Source organism: Thamnophis sirtalis, unplaced genomic scaffold (assembly GCF_051295495.1).
Source record: "Thamnophis sirtalis isolate CommonGarterSnake01/CBP01778 unplaced genomic scaffold, rThaSir2_p1.2 scaffold_11, whole genome shotgun sequence".
In the NCBI taxonomy this organism is placed as follows: Eukaryota; Metazoa; Chordata; class Lepidosauria; order Squamata; family Natricidae; genus Thamnophis; species Thamnophis sirtalis.
Window position 1 is genome coordinate 57,118,600 of NW_028261391.1, and position 12,597 is coordinate 57,131,196.

Sequence of the window (12,597 nt, forward strand, 5' to 3'; positions counted from 1 at the left end):
AGCCACATAAACAAAAATGTCAGAAAAAAGTTTTATTGAAATTACATTAAAATTAATGGGATATATATTAATTGCAATTAACAAGGCTGCAATATAATTTTTCCTATTATCCATGTACACCAATATATCCTTGCTTGGTTATACATACTACATATAGAAAGTCTTGATCTGTTTGAAAAGAATATCTGCTGTCTGAATTGCTAAGGTAATTTTCTAAGATAATGTTTTTGAACATGTTAACTTTTTGCAAAACTTTTTGATGTTTTAACCTTGTTAAGTCCTTTAAAGATTCATACAGTTTGCTTTAAAGGGAAAAGTAATGATCTAAATTAAATGCTGATAGACTTTTTTTTTGAAAACTGTATTAACTTTTCTATTTAACATTGATTACAAGACAGGGGAAGAAATCAAGCAATTAAAAACTAGTGCAGTTTTAAAAAATATGTGAGCATTGCTTCACTAATGTTAATTCCATTAGGTCTCTAAATGACTTTCATATAACTTTACTTCAGTTTGTTACATGCTGTTCTGAGGTGACCTGATTTCTGATGGAATTACACGATTGTATTACATACGCAGTGTATAGGGATTAAACTAGAACTCTTAGGTGAATAAGATTTAGTAGCTATTAGATAGCACCTGGTGTGATAAAACTAATAAGTAGAATACAACAAGTTGAAAGGTACACTTTATTTGAAAGTATTAGTCCAGATGCAGGGGTGGTAGTGAAAAGAAGACATATTATATGTGAAGGAATGCATACCGTAAGTGTATTGAGATTGACAAAATTGTGCATAAATGTCTTGTTGACAGCAAGGTAAGATTGTCAAGCAAGGTAATATTTAGGTAAGAATAGGTGGGACACGAAATAACAATGATTTATTGTAAGAACCTTATAGAGTACGAAACCTGTTAGGAGAGAGAGACATAGTAATATGTCTCCATCTAACCAAGAATCTATTTGAAAAAACCAATTTGTCTAAGACTGCAAATTGTGGAATCTTTCATTTTTTTAGAAAGTTAAGGAAAGCTATAGTTTTACTACACCTGGTCCTATTCAATAGAGAACTGGTTGACAAGTTAAAAGCAATGAGAATTTTGGGAGGAAGTGACCATGTCATCCTGGGGTTCGAGGTATATAAATCTTATTAATTAAGCTTATTAATCCATTCAAAGATCATTATCCTGTGTCTCAAATTTCTTCTAAACTTTAACAAACCACTTTTTAAAATCCAGTAGGAAGAATTTGTTTGAACTATTCTCTTGAATTGGTATTTTAAATTTGACAACAGTTAAAAGCAGTTGGCAACGGTTGAAAGTATATCTGGGCAAAAAAGCTAAATAATGTTGGGTTAAGTACATATACTTGGAATATCCATCAAGAGTTAATCCAGAGCAATTTTATAAATAGTTAAATTTATATTTTTAGTCATTAATAAAGCTACAGTATATTATCATAATTAGTTTTTCTTTTATAAGTCAACAAGTGCTACTTTTTACAGCAGATAAGGAGCAAGGCTCTTTCTCAGAGGTATGTTTACACAAAATCCTGTTAATATACTTTGGTTAAGAAGAACTATTTTTCCCTTTTTTAGATTTAAGACTGCTTAAGATCAAATGAATGTGGTTTTTTTTTCTTAGTCTTCACTCAAAAAGTTGTTTTTTGATACAGAAAAGTGTTACCTTTGTATTCTTGTAACTGTTCCTTATATTATTAAATTGTTTTCTTTTTATTCAGCAGAGTGGATTTAGAAAATGCAAGCTTTATATTATCTGATTTCTTGGGAAGGGATTTGAATATACATTTTATTGTAGCAAGCTTTTTTAAATGTTGCATAGTCCTTTAGGTGTTTAAAGTAAAATATGCATTTTTTAGCATGTTGCCATGCCTTTTGTAATAGAAAATAGGCAGTTAAGTTTTGACAACATTCAACTAGAAGGAAAGAAAATAATACTGTACTTTAGAATATCAATTTAGATAGAAATAAAAACATTAAAAAGCCTCTTAAAATATTAAATTTATCATTTTTATTATTTGATATCTTTAAGAGACTTATTTTTAATATTTGAACTCATGTTTCCCAACTGTCAATGACTCTGGGTTTCTCACAACAAATAAATTGTAATAAAATCAATAAAAGATCAAATATGGCAGTTGTTATGAAACAAGAGGTCTCTTTCTTTTCCTAATTGAAAGTCTGGATAAGGCCAGATCTTCATGGGTCTTTTAAACAACAGCAGAGTGGCAGCCATTTAGGTCTTGGGGGAATTCTGGGGGCATATGACATTGCAGAGAAGGTTCACTTCCAGGCTCCCAGTAGATGACATTTTTAATCGCAGGAACCCAGAACATGCCAATCCTACAAGTTGAATCGGCTGGACAGATGCTATGGGAGACAAGCAGTCCCTCAAAGGTCCTATGCCTTTTAGGATTTTATAACTAAGAACAACTATCTTGAATTATACCCGGAAGTAAACTGGGACCTAGTGCACCTTGTGAAGCAAAAGTGTGATACGGACACACTAAGGTATGCTCATTGCTCATGCTGCTGCATTATGGACCAGTTGAGCTTTCTGGTGTCTTTTAATGGTAGCTCCATGTTTAGTGTATTGCAAGGTTACAAGACAATGAGTGGCTGTCTCTTAATAGAGCCAGTTTGATCTAATGGTTGTGAGATGATTGTTCTACATAGCAGCAGTTTAATGAATGGTAGTGTACTATGACATTTTCCTCACCTCACCCCTTAGATCTATGAACACACTCACCCAAACTAAAGATGCCGTATTATGCCACTGTTATCTAGTGGTAAGTTATCAGAATGTCTTGCTATTCAGAAATGTTTCAGTCATCTTTAGATATCAGGAGAGAAAGAGTGATTAAATTGATCATGCAACTTGTAATATTCAGAATGCCTTGATCAAGAAATACTTTGATTCTTGTGAACTGTCATCTTTTAGTAGGCAAGCTAGAATATTTTCATTAGAATTCATGATACCTTAACTGAAATATTTGTTTTCTTGGATAACTGATGACAAAAATGAAGGCATGGGGATTGATATCATTTAGCAAGGAAAAATATTTCTTGTTACCTTTTTCTGTTTTATATAGGATACTGAAATTGACATTTATTAAAACTACAGATAGTTGTAATACTGACTCAGATAATTTAAATATGCAATCATAACATTCAAAAATATCAAAATCATACTTGTTGAAATATATGGCAGGAAAGGCAGACAATTTAAATGAAACATAATTTGTATATTAATGTTTTGCATTGGACTAAGTATACTTATTGATGATATTTTATAAAAGTTGATCAACAGGTTGTGCAGTATCGTTATAAACTTCAGTGATATTCACAATATATTGCACACTGAGGTTTATTCGGTTTTTAAAATTGTATACAATTTGAGTGTATCCCTAGTCAGATAGCAGGAAAAGTGAGTTTACTTTCAGGGTTTTTTCCCCTCCTGCTACTACATATAGTAATTGATTTACTACTATTGTAGCTAATTAAGCGAGTTAATTTTTTCTGTTTCTTTTAAAAGGCTTTAAGAACCCGAAGCAGTTTTAGTCTGACAAACTTAATGCAATTCTTTTTAATAACATAAAAACATAAGGCAAACTGTAAGACAAGCTAATTATTGTTACAAAAACAATATTAAATGGTGTATATATTACAACTAAAACTACCTCAAACGCTTTATTGTCCAAATGGTTTTAGTAAAAATATTTCTTTCATTTTTTTAAAAAGCTTCTTATATTTGATATAATATTGATTTATGTTTACTTTTGTAGATTGTGCAGTTACAATGAACTAGCCAGCCATTTCTAAATTCTTTGCTTTCTTAACACAAAGAAGAAATAATTGTTGTTGAGCTATGAATTAATTAGAAAAAATCACATTTGTCATCATTTTTTCTATTCATTGATCTATGTTGGATGTATACTGAAGCGCTGACACATTTTTTGAAAAAATACAGAAAAGGTTCCATGCTCTATTAAAATTCATAGCTCTTCCACCCATCTTTTAAAAAATGTATAATTACTTGTAAAATGTAACAAATGCATCACAAACAAATGCCTTGCTGCCCCAAAGCAAAACATTTAGCCAAATAGTAAGAGCAATAACAAAAACAAATAAAAAATGTCCCTTAAGGAAAAATATTTGCTTTTGATAGAAATAATCTAAAAAAGTGAGTAAAAAATATAAAATTATACATTACAGTGATAGACATTGAGATCTTTCCCAAAGGCAATCTTGTCATCAAATGATGTAATGCTTCCTGTAGCACTTTGAAATGTTTAATGAATGCTATAAAATATAAACAAAACTTCAGTTTTGGATCGTAGAATCAAACATGCATATAGCCAATGGATCTGAAGTAATTCTCCATATGGAACATGGTGGCATCCAATAAAATTAACAATTTAACATTTAAGTTCCTTCCCAATATTTGAATGAAAACCGGAGGTTGTCCACCATTAAAAATATGAATGTTTATGTAACATATCAGAATGGTTTGTTGCCACCACACTTAGGGAGAAATAACTTTAATTATTTTTATACCTCCTACAGAAACCTATTAAGCTGGGTAATATTGTTCCTTTATTCAACTTACAAACAGATTGAAGAGATAAATACTTAATTTGAGGATGTTGTACCCTTTCATCTAATTATTTCTGTATTGGGGAATATTCAAATTATTCCTGCCACTAGCATAGATATAACAGTTTGCCTAACTATATCAAGAATAAAAGATAAAGTGAAAGATAATAAAATATATCTCTTTTGGATACTCTCAGCAATGTCTAATGCTCCACAAATTGTACATTGTCAAATAGATGGACCTGACTCAGAAGGTATGAAAAGCCACTAAGGAATCAAGGAGCACAAGGATGGGCACCACTGCCATTGCAGCTGTGCCACACAGGTCATCAGCAAATGTAACCAAGGCTGTTTTAGTACTAGATCCCAGCCTAAAACCCAATTGAAAAGACAGGAATCTATTCCAAACTCAGAAGAAGATTCCAACTGTTCTGTCCCAGGCAAATGTCACAGAAATAGACAAAGAGGTAGTTTTATTGTCTTTGTTAAATAAGACTTACACACACACATACAGTATATGTATGTGTGTACGTAAGTCATATATTTGCAGTATAGAAATAAGTTTTCCCTTGGCAAGTTTGCCTTCAAGGGTTTCAAATCTAAGCAGCATGCAGGAGAGTAGTCCAATGGAGTCTTAGAATCAGAGCTTATAGCCAGGTTCATTAGTCAGTCCAAGTTCAAAACAAGGCTTGCCAGATGTACGAATCAAAACACATAAGAGTGGGAATTAATGAATGATTGTTGTCAATGAAGAGCTTGTGCTTACTGCTCCATTTTAATAGAAGCAGCCCAGGTATAGCTCATTTAGCAAAACTCCTGCTCGAACAGAATCATAGAGTGCCTTTGCTCTACTCTCTTTGAAGCCCAGTTGAGTTCTTGCATTGGGATTATAGCACAACAGCTGTGTCTACTGGAATCTGCCTACTTCACCACCTCTGCTATTTGGACAGTGATCCATCTGGTGATACTGGAGCTAACATCTGTTAGCACATCCGGGGCTGGCTCTGGAGCTGGCTGCTGGTCATAGGCCTTCTCTTCTGATTTTAAATCTGAACTCACCATGGCACCAACGTTAGGTATGCTAAAGAATGCAGGTGGACAGACAATATCTGAATTTCTAGAGATGTTAGAAAGGAAAAGAAACAATACCTTGCTCTGAATGTGATTAGGACCTTTAATATGAAGAGGAATATAAGAGTGTTCTAAGAAGTCTTCAAGAAGAATATGATATACTTCTCTATAATCCTCTTATTTATGTACATCCTGATTTGGTGTCATTAGACCTTGATTAAAACCGGGATCATCAAAGTGCACTAAGATTTATAAAGTTTAAAAAATATATACTGGCTAGCTTCCTTTCTGATTTTAGATTTTCATTTCAGATCAAAAGACATTGTCATTCTGTTGCTACTTTGAGATTCAAAAATGTTTGATGTCGGAATTTGATGAGAGAGAAAGATTTTTTTAATGGATTTTAATATCTTACAGGATCTTGTTCTTCCTACTAGGATTACAAAACCACAGATATAAATTTTAGTCAGTAGCTTCCTTGATTAGGAATGGAGGAGGGAACTGGCTTGAACTGTGACATTCAATCTACCATAACACCCTTCTTACCCCCACATACTGCTGCTTCCAGTGCTCAGTTGAATTGTTTTGATTCTTTTACATGAAACAGTCAAAGCTAACATAAAAAGACTTTTAGACTACATTCCAGGCCTATCTTTAGCTGCTCTCAGTTATAGCTTCCACTTGCCTGATCTTGCAAACTGGGAAAAAATAATTGAGAGATGAACTGATTTTCCACTAGAACACTTTATGCAGTTTGCATGAAAACTGAGTGAAAGTGTGAATGTTCCCTATTTTATATTATTTATGTGAATAGAGAAACATATCTCCCAATTGGAGCTGATACAACACAAGACCTATTTTTTATTAACTGTGATTACATTTACCCAACCTGAAACTTTAGTAACAAACTTTAGTAACAAAATAATAAATTATATTTCCAGACAAGGGTAGAATTGGTGCCTCATGTGTTATCTAGCCATCTTTTCCTCCCCACTCTCTCCTTCCTCCCCGCCAAAGACTTGAGTATTAAATCTGGTAATTGGAATCTCTGAAGACAAAACTTAATGTCAAGCTGAAGCATCTAGCCTTGGTATTTGTTTATTTTTACATTTGAAGTAGGCATATGCAAAAAAATACCCTATTACATTTATTTGGGAATGAAAAAAAGAATGTTTGGAAGTTGGCATATCACTAAAACAAGGTACATGATGATTTTAGTTTTCTTGTATTTCCCAAACAACATTTTCCTGTTGCTTGGCTGTTCTACGCAGTGGTATTCCTTTTGTCCTTTCATATGCAGTATTTCAGATCATTTTCCATGGGGGCAGTCCTGGAAGAGAAGGACTTGGCTTTCCCACAGGCGCAGATGCTGAAAATTATCTGAAATGTATTTGTTGTATTTCATTATGGGGGTCTTCAGGAGACCCTGTGGGAGTGAGATGGAAAATCTGAGAATATATAGGGAGATCAAGTTGGATGCTATAGTTCTTTGTATTATTTCTAATCCTTTTAAGTCTACTTTTGGCTTGCTGTATTTCTCAGTCTCCAAATTAGTGTGGCATATGGGAATAAATAAGTAAATAAACAAATAAATAATTTTTCCATCTCCCCTCTCCCCCCAGAGTATAGTTTCTCCAATAATACATTTTTACACAAATTATTGAATTTTGGAATAAATCTCTTCATTCTTTGCACTATTTAACATTAAGATTCATTATCTAGACAATAAGGTCCATTTATTTTTATTATATTTCTATAAAATCATTATATTACTTCTGCCAATGGTTACACATTAATATTAGATAATCATTTATATAGTTTCAGGCAACATATATTTTATATTTATAAATAGAAGTAGTCAAGGTCAAGAAATATATTTTAAGTGAGCTCGTTGATACTGGGTCTATTAATGATACCTGTCTGTTCATTTTGCAATATTTGCAAAATATTTAAGTCTATTGGTTTTAAAGATCTCTGGGATTCAGGACAGCACAAATCAAAACAAATATTAAAATAGTATAAAAACATGCACAAACCCGATCTATAATGGCACCTATAATCCCTTCATTTTACAGCATTGCAAAATGTGTTATAAAATGCATTGAGGGCTGGAGCCTGCAGTACCTCTAATTTGAACTCCAGATTCAGTTTTGACAAGACTGTTCCTGAGTGGGCCTACTTAGGGCTTGAAAAGTATATAACAACTTGTACTTTTAATTAAGTATGACAGTTCAGTGATTGTGACACATGGCGTAGAATTCTGTATTGGTGAGGTTCATATTCTGTAGCTATGAAACTCAGTCTTTTCAGAGGTATCTCACTAAGAATAGTCTAAATCAAGTGATCAAGTTGTAAGATACCATCACCATAGCCATGAAACTATAATTAGGATTGTTAAATTTGTAAATCCAGCCAATTGGTAGTGTTGCTTTTGTTTCTTTATTTGTTTCTTTCCGATGTTGCTAACTCCACTTATCTTTAAATTGTATTCTTATTTCTTTTTATTATTCTTTGGTCTTGTTATATTATATTGTTATATTTTTATAATCCTTCACCACATATATTACATGTGTGTAGGTGCATGTCCATGTGCATGTGCATGTGCATGTGCATGTGCATATATATATATATATATATATATATATATATATATATATATATATATATATATCAGCACAAATACACACACACACACACACACACACACACACACACACATATATAGCTAGCTGATGAGAGCTAAATAGCTTGAAATAGATCTATACTAGTTTCCCTTTATTTATTTATCAGCACAAATAAAACACACACACACACATATACATACATACATACATACATACATACATACACACACACACACACCAGTAGTATTTAAGGCAAAAGGCTGGAAAATGGAGACCATGAGTTCTAGTTCTGCATTAGGAACAAAGCCAGCTGGTGACCTTAGATCAGTTATCATCTCACAGCCCTAAGAAGGAGGCAATGCCAAACCAATTTGGAAATCTTGGCAAGAAACCATCAAAGGTTAATCCAAGGAGTTTCTGAGAATTGGACATGATTGAACAGCAATTGTCTCTCTATATTAAAATTTTTCTTAAATCAAGGTCTGTTCCTAGTCTCTTTACATTCGTATATTTTTTATGGAACAAAAGTTATATTATATCTGATATATTGTTGCCATCTTTGTAATTTTTTTTTCATCTTCCTCATTCCTTTTTCAGCCTATGTACCCTCATTTTTCATTTGCCTTTTCTTGTAGAGTCGTTTGACCACTTTGATCTTTCCAATACTCAGTAAGCCTTCATATTATAGTAGCTTCAGTGCATCTTCTTCACTGTCATTCAGATATTCTTCCAATGCTTTTTATTGGAATAGAAATCCCCACGATAGAAACAACATTTGGCAGATGCCAAACTATGCTTTTTCACCACTCCACTCAATGCAATAAATGTTGAAGGAAGCTAGGAGGTACACTGCATTTAGAATCTGTGCATCTCTTCAATGCACAGAAATATACATGATACAAAGAATACATATGCAATGTTAATGGATAGTCACCAACTATTTTGAGGTGTTCTTGGTGCTGTTAGCTTGGTTGTTTTCTTGCAGACATTTCATTACCCAAATGTAGTCACATCATTAGTGCTGCTGATTAACTATTTTGTTTAAAAATATATAGCAAATCTTTGTAATTGGTAGGACAACAAAGAACTGCTGATTTGAATAGTTTGGGGTGAGAATAACTGTGTACCAAGGTACAGTTAAAATTATCATTATGCAGAATGTTGGTGCCTCACAATTGATTCTTTATTAGTGTCACTATAACAAGAATCAGCTGGAAATTGCTTATATTTTTATTTTCATTTTATATAAGAAAATTAGTACTTTGAGAAAGTTAGTAGTTATCCTAAATGCTATGTTAGAAGATAATGTAGTCCAAAATAGTATATGTAGGGTGGCAAAAAAATTGTCAAAGTCTTAGATAAAGGGTTTTTCACTTTAATACCAAAGGTTCCTTTTTATTTTTGCGGTGAAAATTTCTTGACTACATTGTTAAGTATCTCATGGTTGTGATCATACATACATACATACATACATACAATAAATATATGTAATATTATATATAATGAAATATAAGAATAGTATGGAGGAAAGAATCCAAGTGGTCAAATAAACGATCTATTTTGCTACTTCAGAAAGTACTGATAAACACCAACATGAACAGTATTAATAAATAATTAGTTTATGGAGATAAAGATATGAATGGCTACTTGTCAAAAATTGTACATTGCGTTAAGTAATTAGTAGTAATTAACATTACAAAGTAGTAAGTTACATTAGGAAAGGGTTTATGAACCTGCCCATTGCAGGTTAATCTATCGTTCTATGTTGTTATTTGTGATAACTGATGTAAAAGCCATTATCAGTCTTCTGATTTTTTTTGATACCATAGACTACATAACTTTCTTCCTCCAATCACTGTTTGAAGAGAAATGTACAGCTTTGAAAAAGAAATAATGCTATTAGAATATATTTATTTTCAGCGTATGTTGCAATTAAACGGGGTACTTAATTAGCTTTTATTTGTTTCTTGTTACTTATTTACATACTTTGATTTATATTTCAAGTTCGTTGCCATCCATATGGAAGTTCTGAAAGTATTTATGTAGACTTCAAGGTTGCATGTAAAATAAATTATTTCCAGTTTATTAGTAAGAGTTGAAGAGTATATTGTTTATAGCTTCTACCATCATATACTATTCATCATGTAAATTAAAATTACAGAAATATATTTATTGTCTGGTTCACTAAAACCACTAATAGGAATAAAAAATAACTATATATATACTAATATATACTATAATATACTAAAATACATACTGTAAGACATAGCATTTCACACACAACATCTTAAAATTGTATTAATTTCTGAATATTACGTGGGCAGGCAAGAAAATATGTTGACATAGCAAGAAAAAAAGCAATGTGGGTATTTATGGCATATGGCTGTAATGTTCAATAACAAGAGCTTAGCTTTTGTTAAGTCCAAAGAGGCCATCAGATTTAAGGGAAAATATGCTTCCCTAAGCAATTTGTAAAATACTTATGGGCAAGGTATTTGGAAGTATAATTACTGAAAATTCTGCATATATTCTATAAAACCCTAAACAAGGTTGACATTAGGGACAGCATATGCTGATAAACAACAATAATAAAATCATATTTTTTAAAAGAAAGATAATACTAAAGGTGGAGCTAATTATTCTATGATTTAATGAATATCCAAGCCTCAGTTTAGATAGATGGCAAGCCAAGATGGCATAAAAAGATGTTTCAGAATGTTGTTATTGCTATTCTTCTGCTTAATGTATTTCCTTACCACCATAGTATATCCATTTACCAATCAGCATCAATAGACACAGAGATAAACCACATTTACACACTATTCAAAACAGACAATAAAAAGCTGAGAAGGACATAAAAAGACCAGAATACATTCTCTCCAATAGCCAACCTCCAGATAAGTAGGGATTACCCACAGACAACCAATCAATCCAAAGACAAAACACTAATCAAGGCACTACTAAGGAGAAAACAAGCCAATACAGCATCAAAGACTCAGTTCAATCTTGAGTTACCTATATTGTCTCCTATTTTTAACAGTTTTATTTGATCAACCAGAAAGTTCTTTGTTCTCTTGTTCTCGAAAATACTGAGCTCATCCTTGTATTCAAGAGGTGTGATTAATTCCGTATCTGCTACCTTCCACATCGTCAGATTCATGAAGTTCTGTTGGACATATCATCTTTGGGAGAGCAACTAGAAAAATGGTATCACAGTTTCATTTTGGGAGAGGTAAACATCATTAATGTGTCATCTCTTCTGATACTTCAGTAATTTGATGCCCTCTGTTCAAAAATCATTACTATCTTCATATTTCTAAATGTATCCACCTGTTAATCTAGGGTTTCAGACTTTGAAACAAAGCAGATGATTAGGCTGAGTATCTAATTTAAAATGTTGTTATATACTACATATGTTTCAAGCTAATGAATACTAAGTAAAATAGTTTGATTTTATAAGAGGATTTGTATCATTTATAGGTTACACGGAATATTTCTGTTTATAACGTTCTTAGTGGAAATGGCCCGTAACATTATTTCACATTTCTTTCTCTATCTTTTCAGATTGCATTTTCACAGCACAACACCATCATGGACCTGGTGCAATTTTTTGTTACTTTCTTCAGGTAGTGTTTCTATTTTTAATCATTTATAATATAATCTGCTAAATCACATCATGTCAGTCTTTCAATGTTATATACCCTGGTTGCTCTTTTCAATGCTGAGACACTTTGTGATAACAGAGAAATATGTTATCACAATCATTGTACTCTTATAATTATTCTACAGTATGTAATATACATATCTTATGCACTTATGTAAAGATTATAGTTAATATTTCATGTTAGCTATTTATCTGGCAAACAGTAATATTTGCATACTGAATATTTTTTCCCATACTTAAGGTTAAAATTGTATAGCATGGTATGCTTCTAATTTTTTTAAAGCTTTTATTAATTTTTTCAGTAGGCTTTTATTTCTGGATGGTCTGGGGGGTCTGCAGCTTATAATATTTGCAGCATGAGAGGTTAAGCCTCTTTCCACTCTACAAAATTATTAGGGAAGATACCCTGTGGCTCAATTTGTAGACTAGAGGCATTCAACATAGTACCTTGGTTCAACTGTGTTTGATGAACAAATCACAACTGTTCAATACATTAACTTGTTAACAAACTACAAGGGCTGTTTCCATATAGCAGATTAATCATATTATGGTATAGTGTGCATGGCCAACCAGGCTATAATTTTATAGAAAGATAGCAAATAATGTATTATTTTAGTGAAACCAT

General features: G+C 32.2%; 1 protein-coding gene across 1 annotated transcript in view; it reads left to right on the forward strand.

The window, feature by feature from the left end:
• The window catches only part of ATRNL1 (attractin like 1), a 507,336-nt gene that overhangs the window by 202,876 nt on the left and 291,863 nt on the right, over window positions 1-12,597 (forward strand). Inside the window, exon 25 of the mRNA XM_087725861.1 lies at window positions 11,873-11,934. Within this exon, the coding sequence (XP_087581987.1) occupies window positions 11,873-11,934 (62 nt within the window). The remainder of the gene's footprint in view (window positions 1-11,872; window positions 11,935-12,597) is intronic.